The 19,321-nt window shown below is 41.4% G+C and overlaps 1 protein-coding gene across 5 annotated transcripts in view; it reads left to right on the plus strand.

Moving 5' to 3' along the window:
• The window catches only part of PLEKHA6 (pleckstrin homology domain containing A6), a 1,624,617-nt gene that overhangs the window by 1,191,200 nt on the left and 414,096 nt on the right, over window positions 1-19,321 (plus strand). For all 5 annotated transcript variants that reach the window (XM_073615840.1, XM_073615839.1, XM_073615838.1 and 2 more), the window contains 2 exons: window positions 4,924-5,106; window positions 5,196-5,360. In XM_073615840.1, the coding sequence (XP_073471941.1) occupies window positions 4,924-5,106; window positions 5,196-5,360 (348 nt within the window). The remainder of the gene's footprint in view (window positions 1-4,923; window positions 5,107-5,195; window positions 5,361-19,321) is intronic.

The raw sequence follows: 19,321 nt of genomic DNA on the forward strand, positions 1-19,321 counted from the left end.
TGCTGCCACCATATGTACTTATGTATGCTATTTGACAAGAAAAATACAAGTTTCCTGAGGTTGGCTGCCGAGGTATTGGATTGGTTCAGTGACCCAGTGAAAGGGAAAGGATTGTTGAAGTTGTGTAATTTGGGCAGGTGAGATAGCTCAGTGCTTTGGCACAGCTGTCTCCTAACACTGCTTACCCATCAATCACTTTTAATACAGCCATCTGTGGATGAATTGTACCATGGGTCTGTGAAACAATTCTGTAGGATTTGAAATGCAGTGTTTGAACTTTGAATTGTATCTTATACAATATACTTGCAAATTTTGATGGTGTCGGATTATATATAAAAGCTATTTCCAGGTACAGGGAGTGCAGTGTGTATGATCAGTATTTCATTTTAAAGGAAACCTAATTGAAAGCAATAAAAAAGCTGTCATTGCTGATCTCTTTCTGTAAACTAAAGCCTCACAAAGCTAACACTGACTAACCATAAAGAATACTTAAGTCCAGAACTGTTTATTTCTTCATGATCCCCCAAAAAATCTTAACTTCTGATAAAAGCACAATTTCCCAAAAGAAAAGTTAGAACAATGGCTACTGTTTTAGATTATTTATTCATGACTTATGAATATGCTAAAATTTATACTCCTTTTGTAAACGTGTATTATTTTTATTGGTTGAAGGGCCATATTATACCTGCCCATTTGCATTCACATATACGTTTGTACACAATGAATAAAGATCTGAATAGATTTGGAATGCTACGGTGTGTCTGATCTATTTCCAGGTACTTGTGGTAAGCACCCCAGGTTGCACGGGAGAGTCAGTGGATCCTGAATGAAATTAACCCTTACAGGGCCAAGGCACTTACCCTATCTGCCTTTTTTATAATCCTTATAAATACACTAATTACTGCACACAGTACAGGCCTAAATTAATTCAGTCCCAATTAAAAAGGAGGTATGTAATTAAGTATGTCTTAATAAAACCTAGGCAGTCTAATCTCTCTAGCTTCTGAGTCAGTTCATGATTTATTTTGAGTTTACTGAACAACAGAAATTATTCATACCAAGAGTATAATTATCTCATAGAAGCATACATGACTATTATGGGCCCTGGCTGCATCTGATCATAGGATCAGAAGCAGCCATGCCCCATAGTGGTCATGTGGGCTTCTCTGAGATTATCACACGCTTGGCATGAGTAATTTCTGCTGTTCAGTAAACAAACAACATGAAGCAAACATGATGTGCAATGAAGTTTGCCAAACTATGTTATGCCTGGTACACACTATGAGTTTTATTTTTCGTTCAGCCCATGTACACTATAGGTGTTGACAGGAGTTAGAGGCAGAAAAAAAACATCACTTGCGTATTTAGGAGATGAGCTTTTGAATAAATCAGAATGGTCAGAATAAATTAATATTCTGACTAAAAAAATGAATAAATTCTGAAGAGCTTGATGCAACTAAACGTGCTTGGAAAAAAGGTGGCTTAGAAGCACTTTTGCAGCTGCTTTTCTCCTGCCAGGAGAAATGCATTTTTAGAATATCCCCAATGCGTATGAGGCCTAAACATACTTGGGATAAACATAGATTTATACTTGGACACAAAAGATTAAAAGATTCAGTTGCAATAAATAGTAATAGAAAAGGAGCTAAGAACTGCCCTTGCTGTGAACTTTGAACGTAGTTTTCCCCCACATTGCCTATAGCTAGGGTTGCCAGCTTTTCATCAAGTCAAACCTGAACACTTTAGCGGCGCACAGCAATATCTTTTTTTTGCAGTATAATGTACACTACAGGCTTGTAAAAGACCTGCAACACCTTTGGGTGCCCCAAGAAGAGTAATAATGTGGCACACATAGCACGACAAACAGTGGGTGTGGCCAAATGGTGTTAATGGAAGAAGCTTAAGGGGCATAGTTAAATCAAACAAGGTCAGTCTGTCCCTGAGTACAACTGGAATCAGGGAACATGCCCCCCCCCCCCCCCCCACACACACACACACACACACACTTCCAGATGTACTGACCCCTCTATAGGAGAAGGAGAACCCTTAACAGGAGGAGTGCATGTGGGTTATTAGAAGGGACCCCCTCCCACTCATCCAGCAATACAGACAAATACAGGAAAACCCCCATCAACGAATACAAGAACCCCCTTCCAGTTAAGAGAGACCCCTGATCAGGAGGACTCCGGGTTGGTGAGGAGATGGGTTCCCCAGTTAAAGGAGACTCCTGAATAAAATGACTGCAGGGGTGATTAGAATCTAACCCCACCTAGGAATACAGGAACTTTCTTCCCTCCCCCTCTAGATAAGGAAAACCGCAGCTGAGAGGACTGTAGGTGGGTGATCGATTGGGACCCCCATCTAGGAATACAGAAACTCCCCTCCCTCCCCCTTCCAGTTAAAGAAGACCACCCAGCTGGGAGGACTGCAGGGAGGGGTGATAAGAGGGGACCCCATCCAGGAACATTGGAATTCCCCTCCAGTTAAAGAAGACTCCAGCTGGGAGGTCTGCAGGGGGGTGATAAGAGGGAACCTCCCTCCAGTTAAATAAGACCCCTACCTAGGAGGACTGCAGGGGGGTGGTAAGAGGGGACCCCCCTTCATGTAAATAAAACACCCAGCTAGGAGGACTGAACAGGGGGATGATAAGGGGGGACCCCACATTCAGGAACATAAGAACCCCCTTTCATCCAGTTAAAAAAAGACCTCAAGTTGGGAGGACGGCAGAGGGGTGATAGGAGGGGGCCTTGCCCACCCCCCTCTAGAAGAAAGACACAACTGGCCAGGAAGACTGCAAAAAGACCCCTTCTAGAAGAAAGAGACCACTGTCCCTTCCTCCTTCTGGAGAAGATGAATGGTGTGTAGTGGGTGAAGACATCCAGAGCCATACACACACACACAGAAGCTCTGGTCATGGTGGGAAGGGGGAGGCTCACAGTAGCAGAGAGAAGGAAGAAGAAATCCAGCACAGTTTCAACGTCTGTGAGTGAGGTCACTGTCACTGCTGCTTGCTGTGTTCTCCATGCTGCCAAAACCACCCTCCCTTCATTCACTGTACCAGGACAGCCAATCTGATCCCGGGCCCTGCACAAAGGGGAGGCTGGAGGATCCAGAGTGGAGGCAGGAATGATAAGCCTGTGCAGTCAGTTAAAGTGCCAATATAGGTAAAAACACTGGAAGCCGACAGGAGGGGAGAGGAAGAGAGGAGGATTGGTGCTGGTACCACTTATTTGTCTGGGTTTCAGGCGGACTGAAACCTGGGCATGGGATTTAAAACCTGGACTGTACGGGCGAATCTCGGACAGGTGGCAACCCTGCCTATGGCTACTGAGGTGAATAAGGACTTGTTTTACCATGCTTTTTTGCTATTCAGAATATGTCGATACATTCGTTTGTGTAGCCTGGGTACAGGTTGACTTGGAATGGAAGTCATGAATAAGAAGGGTGGTGGGTGTGATGTATTATTTTTTTATTATTATTATACAGGTTTTATATAGCGCCATCAGTTTGTGCAGCGCTTTACAACATGAGGGTAGACATTACAGTTACATCACAATTTGGTACAAGAGGAACCAGAGGGCCCTGCTCGTTAGAGCTTACAATCTATAAAGGAAGGGTCAATTGATACAAAAGGTAATAGCTGTGGGGGATGAGCTGATGGAGGAAGTAAAACAGTGTTAGTTAGAAGCAGGATAGGCATCTTTGAAGAGAAGGGTTTTCAGGGATCGCCTAAAGATGGATAGATTAGGGGACAGTCAGACAGATTGGGGTAGGGAGTTCCAAAGCATGGGAGAAGCTCTGGAGAAATCCTGGAGGCGAGCATGGGAGGAGGTGACAAGGGAGCTAGAGAGCAGGAGGTCTTGGGATGACTGAAGAGAGCAGCTTGGTTGGTATTTTGGGACTAGGTTAGTGATGTAGCTGGGGGCAGAGTTATGGATGGCTTTGTAAATTATTGATAGTACTTTGAATTTTATTCGTTGGGTAAATGGAAGCCAGTAGAGGGATTAGCAGAGAGGGGTGGAGAACACTGAATGGTTGGTAAGGTGGATAAGTCTTGCAGCGGCATTCATTAGCTGATGTAGCTGATGCATGATGATGGCAATACTTGACTTGGCCTACAACACTTTTGCTGTCTGTCTCATCTGCTAATAATGTGTGTGGGCTAAGTTCATGACAGTAGTCTGTCTGAAACACTGAAAGATATAGATGGAAGCACACACACAAGAGTGAGCTCTAGGGTAAACACAGACATTTATCTAAGAACTATCACATGTTGGAAATCTACTACCAGCAGCTTCTCCTGTATACAGACAGAATTTGAGGCAGATAAGAAAACTGTGAGAGTTTGCCTATCATGTTTATACTACTAGTACCTTTGCTTACCATATGGTTTAAATACTCTTAATATGTGGAAATTCAGATTAATTTAAAGTGTAACTATGATATAACATGCACAAGTGCTACAAAAGCCTTTAAGTGTTAGGTAAAACTACTTTTCTTGTTCCAACTGCAGCCAGATCTGAACATTAAAATAAAATGCAAACATGGCTTAGCTGGATAGAAAATGTTATGTACATGATTGGTGTAAAAACTGCCCCAGAAAAAGATATTCCCTGGTAATGTGATTAGTTCATTGCTTTTCCCATAATTTTTTTTTTTTTTTTTTTACAAAACTAAGACTGATAATGTACCTATCAGAAAAAAAACCACTGGCTCATAAGTAACTGAAATCCATGTGTTTCATTTCAAATGCCAGAAGGTAATACTATTCATTGAAAGGTTGCTAAACCCTATAAGTGTTCAGGTCATAACTGACCAAGGCAGTTTATTTTCAACAAAAGTAATTTTAAACTTTAAATCATGTAATGTTTTATATGAGTTTTAGAGACCCAAAAGGTCATAAATATCCTGTGTTATTTACAGGAACGTCCAAAAAGTGCCCTATTCCCTGCCGAAGTCAAGTCCAAAATGAGCGTAGAAGAGCAAATAGATCGCATTAAACGACATCAGAGTGGGTCTATGAAAGAAAAGAGGCGGAGCCTTCAACTCACTCCCAGTCAGCAAACAGATCCCAGCACTACCAAACCAGCAGGCACATACAGAGTGGTGAGCTAGGCCAAATGTTATAGCAACAGTAGATGGAATAAATGAGTGCAAGGTCTAAATGAATTTGACACAACAGTAATTGGTTACAGGTAAGAAGGCATCGGAGCATCCATGAGGTAGACATCTCAGACCTTGAAGCAGCTATACGCTCACAAGAGCCTCAGAAGATGTATGAGTCTCCACGAGAGGAGATTGCACGCCTGCGCAAGATGGAATTGGAGCCTCAGGCATTTAGTATAGACATCAACAGAGAGGTTGGTACCTAAAGCATAACAATACACCATAGGAGAAACAGGAGCTTGCAAACATGAATTTATGTTTTATTTTTTGAGTGTGATTAAAAAAATATATCTAAACTGTTGAGCATTAGATTTGACTTTCCCCTAAAGGATGATTTTTAACCACTTCAAAACCGGGCCAATTCTGACATTTCACTCATACGTGTAAAAAGCTGCATATGTTTGCTTCAAAATTTACTGAGAACCCACAAATATTATATATGTTTTTAAGCAGAGGGCCAAGAGAATAAAACGGTGGGTATTGCAATGGGTGGGATGTCATACGATATTTGTGCAGTGGTTTTTCAAATGCCATTTTTGGGAAAAAATATACTTTTAATGCATTTTAGTGAACACAAACCCAATATAATATCCAATTTTTTGGTAAAATATAAAAGATGATGTTACGCAGAGATACCAAACATGTCATGCTTTAAAATTGTTCAGGCCCATGGAATGGTGGCAGAAATTCAATTATCCATAGGTGGCACTTTAAAAGCCTTTACAGGTTACCAGTTTAGAGTTACACAGGAGCTCTGGTGCTGGGATTATTGCTGTCACTCTGACCTTCAGGACTATACCTTACATGTGTGGTGTGGTCGCTGTTTACATATGCACGTGGGGTTTATGTGCACATTCACATTTATACATGAGCACGAGGGTGCTTTATGTTTTTTTAATTATATTTAAATTTCGTTTCTACACTCTAACTTTCATTTTGTTTTAATCAAATTGCTATCACAACAGACAATATTAGTTGTCTGTCCCCCGCCGCACCGATCATCCCTGGCTGTCAAGGGACAATCATGTGTGCAGCGTGGAGACAGAGTGGGCCCCCCCTCTTTGGGGGCCCGTGTGCAGTGATACACACACATGGATGATACGCCGCCGCTGACAGAGAAGGGAGTTGAAGGGCTTTTACAGGTACAGAGATGTGTATAGTGACACATAGTTGTAAAGCACACTGCTGGGACTTCATCTGCCCCCCCCCGTACCCGCCCTGGGTGTGCCTACAGATGTCTGTGTCTGTCCGAAATATTTGTAAGGGCTTTGTCCCAATTTCCTGGATTCTTCCTAACACCTCCGAGTGGGGCAAAATAGGGCTATATAGTTATGGCCTAATGGCCTGTACTCAGACCTCACATATAAGCATGAAGATGACCTATAATGTCTTCCAGTTGCCACTGGATCCTGGGTAGAGTATATCGGATTACTTCATTGGCAGGGTACTGTACAGGTCTAGTGCAGTAATTCCTCTGGAGGGCAGTCAAGTCGCTAAAGGCCCTGCAGTATGTGCATGCTGCGATGAGGTAAAATGAAGCTTGGACTGGTGGGAGGAGTCTCTAATTAGAAGTAGTGGAACAAGGCAGTTTCCCCTGGCAGTGTTTTTCTTCTGTTCTTGAGCTGTTATTCCCCATGTGGTAACATATAGTGCTGAGCAGAGCGCAAAAGGGGTAGAGTGCGGATGTGCGGGCACCATTTTCATCAGTTAAAGTTCCTACTTGAATGACAGATTGCAAAAGAGAATAGGACAAACTCCCAAAGGTTCTTCAAATATATTAATAGTAAAAAGGTCAGGTCTGAGCATGTAGGCCCTTTACAAAACAATCTAGAGTGGGTTAATGGGGACAAAGATAGCAAATGTATTAAACACCTTCTTCAGCTCTGTGTATACAAAGGAGCATTGGGGAGCTCATGACCATAATGGGGATGATATTGACACAGCCCCAAATGATCCACAATGGCTCAAAATTTATATGGTCCTGAAATATTTAGATAAAATAAAGATGAATAAAGCACCTGGGCCAGATGGCATACACCCACGGATCCTAAAAGAATTGAGCTCTGTCATTTCAGAGCCATTGTTTCTAATTTTTAGGTATTCTTTAATGACAAGGCTGACTTTACAAAGAATGCAGCAAGATATGTAAGGGTACAATTTGGTCGGCTAAGATAGAAAACGAAAGACACATAGCGGAGGAGAGCAAAAAAAATCCCAAGAAATTCTTTAAGTATATAAACAGTAAAAAAGGGAGGACAGACCATATTGGCCCCATAAAGAATGAGGAAGGACATCTGGTTACAAAGGATGGGGAGATGGCGAAGGTATTGAATTTAATCTTCTTCTCAGTCTTTACGAGGGTATCGGGGGGCTTCAGTAACCAAAACTGCAGTATTTGTCCTCAGGACACATCACAAGAAGCGCCCTCATGGCTAACAGAGGACATAATTAGAAATGGACTTGGGAAAGTTAACATTAATAAATCACCGGGACCAGATGGCTTGCACCCGAGGGTACTTGGGGAACTCAGTCAAGTAATTGCCAGACCATTGTTCCAAATTTTTACTGACAGTCTACTGACTGGAATGATACCAGCTGATTGAAGAAAAGCCAATGTAGCACCAATATTTTAAAAAGGGCCAAAATACATCCCTGGAAATTACAGACCAGTTAGCCTAACATCAATAGTATGCAAGCTCTTGGAGGGGATGATAAGGGACTATATACAAGATTTTAGTAATGAAAAGGTATCATTAGCAGTAATAAGCATTCATGAAGAATCGTTTTTGCTAAACCAATCTATTGACCTTCTATGAGGAGATGAGCTGCCATCTAGATAAACAAAACCCCGTAGATGTTGTGTATCTGGATTTTGCAAAAGCATTTGACACAGTTCCCCGTTGGCATGGATCATAGGGTGAGTACATGGATTGAAAACTGGCTACAAGGGCGAGTTCAGAGGGTGGTGATAAATGGGGATTACTCAGAATGGTTAGGGGTGGGAAGTGGTGTCCCCCAGGGTTCTGTGCTGAGACCAATCCTGTTTAATTTGTTCATAAATGACCTGGAGGATGGGGTAAACAGTTCAATCTCTGTATTTGCAGACGATAATAAGCTAAGCAGAGCAATAACTTCTCCGCAGGATGTGGAAACCTTGCAAGAAGATCTGAACAAATTAATGCGGTGGGCAACTACGTGGCAAATGAGGTTTAATGTAGAAAAATGTAAAATAATGCATTTGGGTGGCAAAAATATGAATGCAATCTACTCACTAGGGGGTGAACCTCTGGGGGTCCTAGTAGATGCAATGCCAAGCTGCTGCTAACAAAGCAAACAGAATATTGGCATGCATTAAAAAGGGGATTAACTCCAGGGATAAAGCGATAATTCTCCCACTCTACAAGACTTTGGTCCGGCCTCAACTGGAGTATGCTGTCCAGTTCTGGGCAACAGTCCTCAGGAAGGATGTACTGGAAAAGGAGCAAGTACAAAGAAGGGCAACAAAGCTAATAAAGGGTCTGGAGGATATTCGTTATGAAGAAAGGTTGCGAGCACTGAACTTATTCTCTCTGGAGAAGAGACGCTTGAGAAGGGATATGATTTCAATTTACAAATACCATACTGGTGACCCCAAAATAGGAATAAAACTTTTTTGCGGAAGGGAGTTTAATAAGACATGTGGCCACTCACTAAAATTAGAAGAAAAGAGGTTTAACCTTAAACTGCGTAGAGGGTTCTTTAAGGGCGGCAAGGATGTGGAATTCCTTTCCAAAGGTGGTGGTTTCAGCGGGGGGGGGGGCATCGATAGTTTCAAAAAACTATTAGATAAGCACCTGAATGACCACAGCATACAGGAATATAGATAATACTGACATATAATCACATACATAGGTTGGACCTATTTAACCCCTTGATCACCCCCCGTCGCCAGTGTCACTAAGCGATCTTTTTCTGATCGCTGTATTAGTGTCACAGGTGACGCTAGTTAGGCAGGTAAGTATTTAGGTTCCCTGTCAGCTTTTTATAGCATCAGGTACCCCCATATACTACCTAGTAAAGGTTTGAACCCCCTCATTGCCCCCTAGTTAACCCTTTCACCAGTAATCACCATATAACTGTTATGGGTGACGCTGGTTAGTTAGTTTGTTTTTTATAGTGTCAGGGCAACCGCCGTTTATTACCCAATAAAGGTTTAACCCCCTGATCGCCCGGAGGGTGATATAAGTTAGGTTTTAGGGTCAGATAGGGTCTGTGTCGCCCCAGGCAGTGTCAGGTTAGTGCCAGTACCGCTAACACCCACGCACGCAGCATACACCTCCTTTAGTGGTATAGTATCTGAATAGATCGATATCTGATCTGATCAGATCTATACTAGCGTCCACCAAGAAGACAAAGACAGACCCGTTGAGCCCATAGTGCCCTTCCTGCTGCATTCGCCAATCCTAATTGGGAACCCGCCACTTCTGCAGCATCCGTGCTTCCCCCATTTAGTGGCCAACCTGGCATTCAGGTGGAAACAGTTGATTTTACATCACTTGATTTTTATTCGCTGTTTTTCACCGAAGATCTCTATAGATCTATTGTGGACCAAAACAATTTGTATGCTGGTCAATACATCGCCACTATTCCCCAGTCCTCCCTTGCCAGAGATTGGAGAGCAATTACGGTTTGCGAATTTAAGATCTTTCTGGGCCTTTCCCTCGACATGGACATACCCTGTTTCCCCGAAAATAAGACCTAGCGTGATTGTCAGTGATGGCTGCAATATAAGCCGTACCCCCCAAATAAGCCCTACCCTATTTCCCCGAAAATAAGCCCTACCCTGAAAATAAGACCTACAAGGACTTTAACCAGGGCTTATTTGGGGGGTAGGGCTTATATTGCAGCCATCACCGACAATCACGCTAGGTCTTATTTTCGGGGAAACAGGGTAGTTAAAATGAGTACGTTGCGGTCATATTGGTCCACTGACCCAATTTACCATATGCCCGTGTTCTCTGCCTCTATTACCAGGGCACGATACGAGCAGATCTTGCGGTTCATGCATTTCAACAACAATGAACTCTGTCGTCCTCGTGGAGACCCTGGATACGATCGGCTCTACAAATTCACCCCTTCGTAAACCACTTCAATCAACGTTTTGCAGACTTGTTTACTCCCCATCAAGTTGGCTGCGTTGATGAGTCCCTGATTAAGTTTTCTGGCCGCTTGTCATTCAAACAATCACTTCCCAGCAAGCGTGCCAGATACGGGATCAAGATGTATAAGTTCTGTGACAGGGCCACAGGCTATACATGTAGTTTTATGATTTACGAGGAAAAAGATAGCCACGTAGAGCCGCCAAACTGCCCAGATTACATAGGGAGCATTGCCAAGATTGTGTGGGACTTGGTGTCACCTTATTCGGAAAGGAGTACCACTTGTATGTGGACAATTATTACACGAGTGTGCCACTTTTTAGTCACTTGTTTGATCATCAGATTGGAGCATGTGGCACCGTGCAACCTAATCGAATCGCCGGGGCTTTCCCCAGCGGCTTGTAGATTCCCGTCTTAGGCTGGTGGAGAGAGCCTGCTTGAAGTGTAATAACTTGCTCGCTATGAAGTGGAGGGATAATAAGAATGTTTTCATTCTTACCTCCCTTCATGCAGACACGACGGTCCAAATTCCTACGGTGACTGGTGTTGTGGAGAATTGAGCTCTGTAAAAGGTAAAAAAAAATAAAAAAACAAAAAAATAAAAAAAACAAAAATAGTTGTCGTTTTATTGTTCTCTCTCTCTCTAGTCTCTCTCTATTGTTCTGCTCTTTTTTACTGTATTCTATTCTGCAATGTTTTATTGTTATTTTGTTTTATCATGTTTGCTTTTCAGGTCTGTAATTTTTTTATACTTTACTGTTTGATGTGCTTTATTGTTAACCATTTTTTTGCTTTCAGGTACGCCATTCAGCTGCAGCGCAGATTTATTTATCTTGACAGCAACAGCATAATATACATAATCTCGTTTTTTCATTCAGCCCACAGGCTGCATGAAAAAAAAAGATTACAATATATGCCCAACAAGGACCAGCAATGTACTGGTATGTTGCTGGACTTTGAGTGGTTATACCAGAATGATGCCTGTGGGTTAAGGTATCATTCTGTTCAGCCAGCGGTTAGCTTTCATGTAAAAGCAATCCTAGCGGCTAATTAGCCTCTAGATTGCTTTTACAAGCAGTGGGAGGGAATGTCTCCCCCCACTGAGAATGCAGCCGCTGGTTCCACCACCTGACCATGCTGATCAGAGATCAGAATGGCTCCAATCGTCTCTATGGCCTAAGAAAACAGAAGCTATGAGCATTTCATGACTTAGATTTCACCGGATGTAAACAGCACCATTGGGAAAGCATTTTATCACATCGATCTTGGTATGGTCAGATGCTTTGAGGGCAAAGGAGAGATCTAGGGTCTAATAGACCCCAATTTTTTTTTTTTTTTAAAGTACCTGTCACTACCTATTGCTATCATAGCGGATATTTAAATTCCCTGAGATAACAATAAAAATGATAGCAAAAAAAAATGAAAGGAACAGTTTAAAAATAAGATAAAAAAGCAAAAAGAAAAAAAAACAAAAGAAAAAAAAAAAGCACCCCTGTCCCCCCCCTGCTCTCACACAAAGGCGAACGCAAGCATTGTTCTGGCGTCAAATGTAAACAGCAATTGCACCATGCATGTGATTTATCACCACGAAGGTCAGATCGAGGGCAGTAATTTTAGCAGCAGACCTCCTCTGTAAATCTAAAGTGGTAACCTGTAAAGGCTTTTAAAGGCTTTTAAAAATGTATGTAGTTTGTCGCCACTGCACGCTTGTGCGCAATTTTAAAGCATGTCGTGTTTGGTATCCATGTACTCGGCATAAGATCATCTTTTTTATTTCATCAAACATTTGGGCAATATAGTGTGTTTTAGTGCAATAAAATTTAAAAAGTGTGTTTTTTCGGCAAAAAATGCGTTTGAAAAATCGCTGCGCAAATACTGTGTGAAAAAGAATTAAACACCCACCATTTTAATCTGTAGGGCCTTTGCTTTAAAAAAATATATAATGTTTGGAGGTTCAAAGTAATTTTCTTGCAAAAAAAAAAAATTTCATGTAAACAAAAAGTGTCAGAAAGGACTTTGTCTTCAAGTGGTCAGAAGAGTGGGTGATGTGTGACATAAGCTTCTAAATGTTGTGCATAAAATGCCAGGACAGTTCAAAACCCCCCGAAATGACCCCATTTTGGAAAGTACACACCCCAAGCTATTTACTGAGAGGCATGTCGAGTCAATGGAATATTTTATATTTTGCCACAAGTTGTAGGAAAAAGACAATTTTTTTTTTTTGCACAAAGTTGTCACTAAATGATATATTGCTCGAACATGCCATGGGCATATGTGAAATTACACCCCAAAATACATTCTGTTTCTTCTCCTGAGTATGGGAATACCACATGTGTGAGACTTTTTGGGAGCCTAGCCGTGTACAGCACCCCGAAAACCAAGCACCGCCTTCAGGCTTTCTAAGGGTGTAAATTTTCGATTTCACTCCTCACTACCTATCACAGTTTTGGAGGTCATGGAATGCCCAGGTGGCACAACCCCCCCACCCCCAAATGATGCAATTTTGGAAAGTAGACACCCCAAGCTATTTGCTGAGACGTATGTGAGTATTTTGCAGATCTCGCTTTTTGTCACAAAGTTTTGAAAATTGAAAAAAGAAAAAAAATCCACTTTTCTTTTCTTTCTTAATTTTCAAAAACAAATGAGAGCTGCAAAATAGGTAAAGTTGATCCAGGGAAAATCCGATTGCCTCTTGGGGGATCAGGAAGGAATTATTTCCCCTGCTGTAGCAAATTGGAGCATGCTCTGCTGGGTTTTTTGCTTTCCTCTGGATCAACTGTGGGTTGGTTATATTGGGTATATTGGATTGTACAATATATATTTTTTTTATTGTTTTTAAGGTTGAACTGGATGGACTTATGTATTTTTTCAACCTGACTAACTATGTAAGTATTAAAATACTCACCATGCCTCTCAGCAAATAGCTTGGGGTGTCAACTTTCCAAAATGGAGTCATTTGGGGGGGTTTGTGCCATCTTGGCATTTTATGGCCTTCAAAACTGTGATAGGTAGTGAGGAGTGAAATCAAAAATTTACGCCCTTAGAAATCCTGAAGGCATCGCTTGGTTTTCGGGGTTCCGTACGCAGCTAGGCTCCCAAAAAGTCCCACACATGTGGTATCCCCGTACTCAGGAGACGCAGCAGAATGTATTTTGGAGTGTAATTTCACATATGCCCATGGCATGTTTGAGCAATATATCATTTAGTGACAACTTTGTGCAAAAAAAAAAAAAAAAAGTTTGTCATTTTCCCACAACTTGTGTCAAAATATAAAATATTCCATGGACTCGACATGCCTCTCAGCAAATAGCTTGGGGTGCCTACTTTCCAAAATGGGGTCATTTGCGGGTTTTTGTGCCTTCTTGGCATTTTATGGCCTTCAAAACTGTGATCGGTAGTTAGGAGTGAAATCAAAAATGTACACCCTTAGAAATCCTGAAGGCGGTGCTTGGTTTTCAGGGCCCCGTACGCGGCTAGGCTCCCAAAAAGTCCCACACATGTGGTATCCCCATACTCAGGAGAAGCAGCAGAATGTATTTTGTATTTTTAATTACACATATGCCCATGGCATGTGTGAGCAATATATCATTTAATCAATATATCATCAACAACTTTGTGCAAAAAAAAAAAGTTTGTAATTTTCCCGCAACTTGTGTCAAAGTATAAAATATTCCATGTACTCAGCAAATAGCTTGGGGTGTCTACTTTCCAAAATGGGGTCATTTTTTGGGGGGGGTTGCCATCTTCAAAACTGTGATAGGTAGTGAGGAGTGAGATCAAAAATGTATGCTCTTAAAAAATCCTGAAGGCGGTGCTTGGTTTTTGGTGCCCCGTATGCAGCTAGGCTCCCAAAAATCCCACACATGAGGTATCCCCATACTCAGGACAAGTAGCAAAATTTATTTTGGGGTGCAATTCCACATATAACCATGGCATGTGTGAGCAGAATATCATTTAGTGACAACTTTTTGTAAAAATGTTTTTGTTTTTTTTGTCATTATTCAATCACTCGGGACAAAAAAATTAAATATTCAATGGGCTCAACATGCCTCTCAGCAATTTCCTTGGGGTGTCTACATTCCAAAATGGGGTCATTTTGGGGGGGGGTTGTACTGCCCTGCCATTTTAGCACCTCAAGAAATGAGAGAATGAATGAGGCAGTCATAAACTAAAAGCTGTGTAAATTCCAGAAAATGTACCCTAGTTTGTAGACGCTATAACTTTTGGGCAAACCTTATTGGTTTATTGATTTTTATTTATTTATTTTTTTATATACGCTTATTGACATTTTTTTACCAAACACATGTGGCTGAATACATTTTAGCCTAAATGTATGACTAAAATTGGGTTTATTGGATTTTTCTTATAACAAAAAGTAGAAAATATCATTTTTTTTCAAAATTTTTGGTCTTTTTTTCCGTTTATATCGCAAAAAAAAAAATCGCAGAGGCAATCAAATACCATCAAAAGAAATCTCTAATTGTGGGAAAAAGGACGCAAATTTTGTTTGGGTACAACATTGCATGACCAGGCAATTACCAGTTAAAGCAGCGCAGTGTCAAATTGTAAAAAGTCCTCTGGTCTTTAGGCAGCCTAATGGTCCAGGGCTTAAGTGGTTAATGTAGTGCTTTCTGAGGGCGCAAAGATCATAGGCAACCTATGTTGCGTTTCGACCTTGTCACTTGCACACAGAGGTTTCTCCAGATCAGCATCCCTCAATCTTTTTCCAGTCAAGGCACCCTTTAAAATTCTGCACATTCTGCATTCTCTCGAGGCACTCCATTTTAAAATATATAAAACTAAACTAATAATTTTATATAATGCAGCCACATAAACAAATGTAGGACATCTAATGTTGGTGTCGATTTATTCTTTCAAAGCAAATACACCTTTACACACTGGCAATGACTAGTATACCATTGTGTCTCTTCTTCCTCATTCAGCTGATATGACCCCAGAGGTGACAGAGAGGGACAAACCAGAATGCTGTGTAGGAGCCCAATATCCTCCTTATCAACCAATGATGTAATTAGTTGTTAGGACACCGGCGGCTAGAAGGTTGTTATGGTACACAATGAACACCTGTGGCATTGTATAACCAAAAGGCAGGCTTTGCCACCTGCTGACTTGTATACAGGTTTTGGGCAATTTTTAGCCATTTTGCCAAGGCACCCATGAAGAACCATGGAGGCACCCTGGTTGAAAAAGGCTGCTCCAGACTCTCTGAATCTTTTGATGATATGATGTAGTGTATGAGGATGATATCTGAAGTCTTTGCAATTTTTTTCTTGAGAAACTTTATTCCGGAAATGTTCAACAATTTTTGTTCAACCATTTTTGGAGGCAGCTTTTCACAGATGAACCTAAGCCTCTCTTTACTTCTGAGACAATTTTGAAATTGATGGCAGCAACACATCTCAAAAAGGTTGGGACAGGGCAACAAAAAGCTGGCAAAGTAAGTGATACTAACAAGGAAGGAAGAACATTTTGACTATATTACTGACCTGTTGCTTATTAACCAAATTATAGAAAAGAACATGTTTCTCATCATCCATCTTCAACCCCAATATTTTTCCTCTCCTTCTCCTTAATGCTTTTGATAAAGCTGTGTACCTGTGTTACCAGTGCTCACCAGCTGGACATAGGATGAGCTGATATCGATTGAATATCGGAACGTCTATTCCACTCTTTGATCACCCCCATTCCACACACGACTGACTTACCCATGACAGTGCAGATATCCCTGTGGGTTTAGTAGAGTGTGGGTACATATCGGCCTGTGTATCCCTGTTCCATTACGGGGCAGTGTACTACACGCCCTTTGTGTTTACAAAGTGGATCACTACACCTTATTGGGAACGTGTTCTCGGGATCCTTGACAGGTTGGCTTAGAGCCATTTTTAAGGGGGGTGTTTGTATTGGAGAGGGTGGGCTCAGCTCCCTGTAGGGATTGCATACCCCACCCCTCGTTTGTTCACGAGGGGTGGTGCATTATTGTCTCATACAGGGTGGGGTATTTGTTTTTTTTTAGGGGGAGGGGATGTCTTTGGGAGGTTGTTGGGAATATGGAGGTCCTGGTGTTTATGCTAGCAATGTTTTGTATAGCTTCTGATGCAATAAATGATATAGTCAACTCAATTGGTGTGTAGAATCCTTTTGTTTTTTGTTTTATACCCTTGTCTATTATATTTTGATTACACCCCCCCCCCATAGATATAGGATGAGTACTACACACAGGTATTAGGTGGGATTCCCATTTTTTTTATTTTGTATATTAACCATTAGTTGTAAAATGTTCTTCCTTGTTTGTACTACTTACTTTGCCAGCTTTTTGTTGCCCTGTCTCAACTTTTCTGAGATGTGTTGATGCCATCGATTTCAAAATGGCTTTTTTTTTTTAAATGGTACATTTTCTTATTTTAAAGATTTGATATATTTTCTATTTTCTATTGTGAATAAAATATAGGTTAATAATATTGAAAATCATTGCATGCTGTTTTTATGTAGATTTTGCACAGCATCCCAACTTTTTTGGAATTGGGGTTGTAGATATTTGTAAATTGTGATGATCATATCTCCTCTTAAGCGTCCAGTCTCTCCAGTAATAATAAGTTTAATGATTGTACATGTTCCTCATAACAACCAAGGTCCTCCAGTCCCCCTTTTTAGCTTTGTTGGCCTTCTCCAGTTCCAGCACATTCTTCTTGAGGATTGGTGACAAGAGCCTATATGGCATACTCAATATGTGGCTGAACCTGAGTTTTGTAAAGTGGTAACATTATATACAGTATCTCACAAAAGTGATTACACCCCTCACATTTTTGTAAATATTTTATTATATCTTTTCATCTGACAACACTGAAGAAATGACACTTTGCTACAATGTAAATTAGTGAGCGTACAGCTTGTATAACAGTGTAAATGTGTTGTCTGCTCAAAATAACTCAACACACAGCCATTAATTTCTAAACCGCTGGCAACAAAAGTGAGTACACCCTAAGTGAAAATGCCCAAAGTGTCAATATTTTGTGTGGCCACCATTATTTTCCAGCACTGCCTTAACCCTCTTGGGCATAGAGTTCACCAGAGATTCACAGGTTGCCACTGGAGTCCTCTTCCACTCCTCCATGACGACATCACTGAGCTAGTGGATGTTAGAGACCTTTCACTCCCCCACCTTCTGTTTGAGGATGCCCCACAGATGCTCAATAGGGTTTAGGTCTGGAGACATGCTTAGCCAGTCCATCACCTTTACCCTCAGCTTCTTTTTTTAGGCAGTGGTCATCTTGGAGGTGTGTTTGGAGTTGTTATCATGTTGAAATAGTTTCCGAAGGGAGGGGATCGTGCTCTGATTCAGTATGTCACAGTACATGTTGGCATTCATGTTTCCCTCAATGAACTGTAGCTCCCCAGTGCCGGCAGCACTCATGCAGCCCCAGACCATGACACTCCCACCACCATGCTTGACTGTAGGCAAGAAACACTTGTCTTTGTACTCCTTCACCTGGTTGCCACCACACGCTTGACACCATCTGAACCAAATAAGTTTATCTTGGTCTCATCAGAGCATAGGACATGGTTCCAGTAATCCATGTCCTTAGTCTGCTTGTCTTCAGCAAACTGTTTTCTTTTCAAATGGCTTTCTTGTGCATCATCTTTAGAAAAGGCTTCCTTCTGGGACAACAGCCATGCAGACCAATTTGATGCAGTGTGCGGCGTATGGTCCGAGCACTGACAGGGTGACCCCCTACCCCTTCAACCTCTGCAGCAATGCTGGCAGCACTCACATGTCTATTTCCCAAAGACTACCTCTGGATATGATGCTGAGCACATGCACTCAACTTCTTTGGTCAACCATGGCAAGGCCTGTTCTGAGTGGAACCTTTCCTGTTAAACCGCTGTATGGTCTTGACCACCGTGCTGCAGCTCAGTTTCAGGGTCTTGGCAATCTTCTTATAGCCTAGGCCATCTTTATGTAGAGCAACAATTCTTTTTTTTTCAAATCCTTAGCGAGTGCTTTGCCATGAGGTGCCATGTTGAACTTCCAGTGACCAATATAAGAGAGTGAGAGCGATAACACCAAATTTAACACACCTGCTCCCCATTCACACCTGAGACCTTGTAACACTAACGAGCCGCATGACATCGGAGAGGGAAAATGTCTAATTGGGCCCAATTTGGAAATTTTCACTTAGGGGTGTACTCACTTTTGTTGCCAGTGGTGTTGAGCTATTTTAAGGGGACAGCAAATTTACACAGTTATACAAGCTGTACACTGTAAAGTAGTGAGTGTACAAGCTGTAGCAAAGTGTAATTTCTTCAGTGTTGTCACATGAATAGATATAATAAAATATTTACAAAAATGTGGGGGGTGTACTCAATTGAATTGTAAGTCTCTTGAGTAAATACTATTTGTAATGCATGGTAATAGTTTTTTGGCCTTGCTTGCTGCAGCGTGGTGTTGCATGCTATCGCTGAGCCTGTGATCTACTAGAACCCCCAGATCCTTTTCCATCAATGATTCCTCCAGAGGCTCTCCTCCTAGCGAGTAACCCATGTGTGTATTTTTAGCCCCCAAATGCATTACTTTACATTTTTCAATATTAAATCTCATTTGCCATGTCTTTGCCTATCTCTTTATTTTTATTGAGGCCTTCTTGTAAAGTTTCAATACCCTGCTGTGGGGTTATTACCCTGCTTAGCCTAGTATCATCAGCGAACATTGAGACTGAACTATTGGTACCAACCTCTGTATCAGTTTCAAACAAATTAAATAGAATTGGTCCCAGGACTGAGCCTTGGGGTACCCCACTTACACCTGGTTGAAAAAAGACAAATTCCACCCAGATCAACTTACAGCTCCAGACCGTTCAAAAGATACACTATTAATGCCACCCTCTGGATGCACTTCTGCAACCAGCTTTCTGTGTCAATATTTTTTATTAAGATTTTGAACAACAAGATAAAGTATTGTTAGATAGCACAAATGGTACAAAATAGAACTGTCAACATTGGCA

The sequence above is a fragment of the Aquarana catesbeiana genome, linkage group LG02, assembly GCF_042186555.1.
Source record: "Aquarana catesbeiana isolate 2022-GZ linkage group LG02, ASM4218655v1, whole genome shotgun sequence".
NCBI classification, from domain to species: domain Eukaryota; kingdom Metazoa; phylum Chordata; class Amphibia; order Anura; family Ranidae; genus Aquarana; species Aquarana catesbeiana.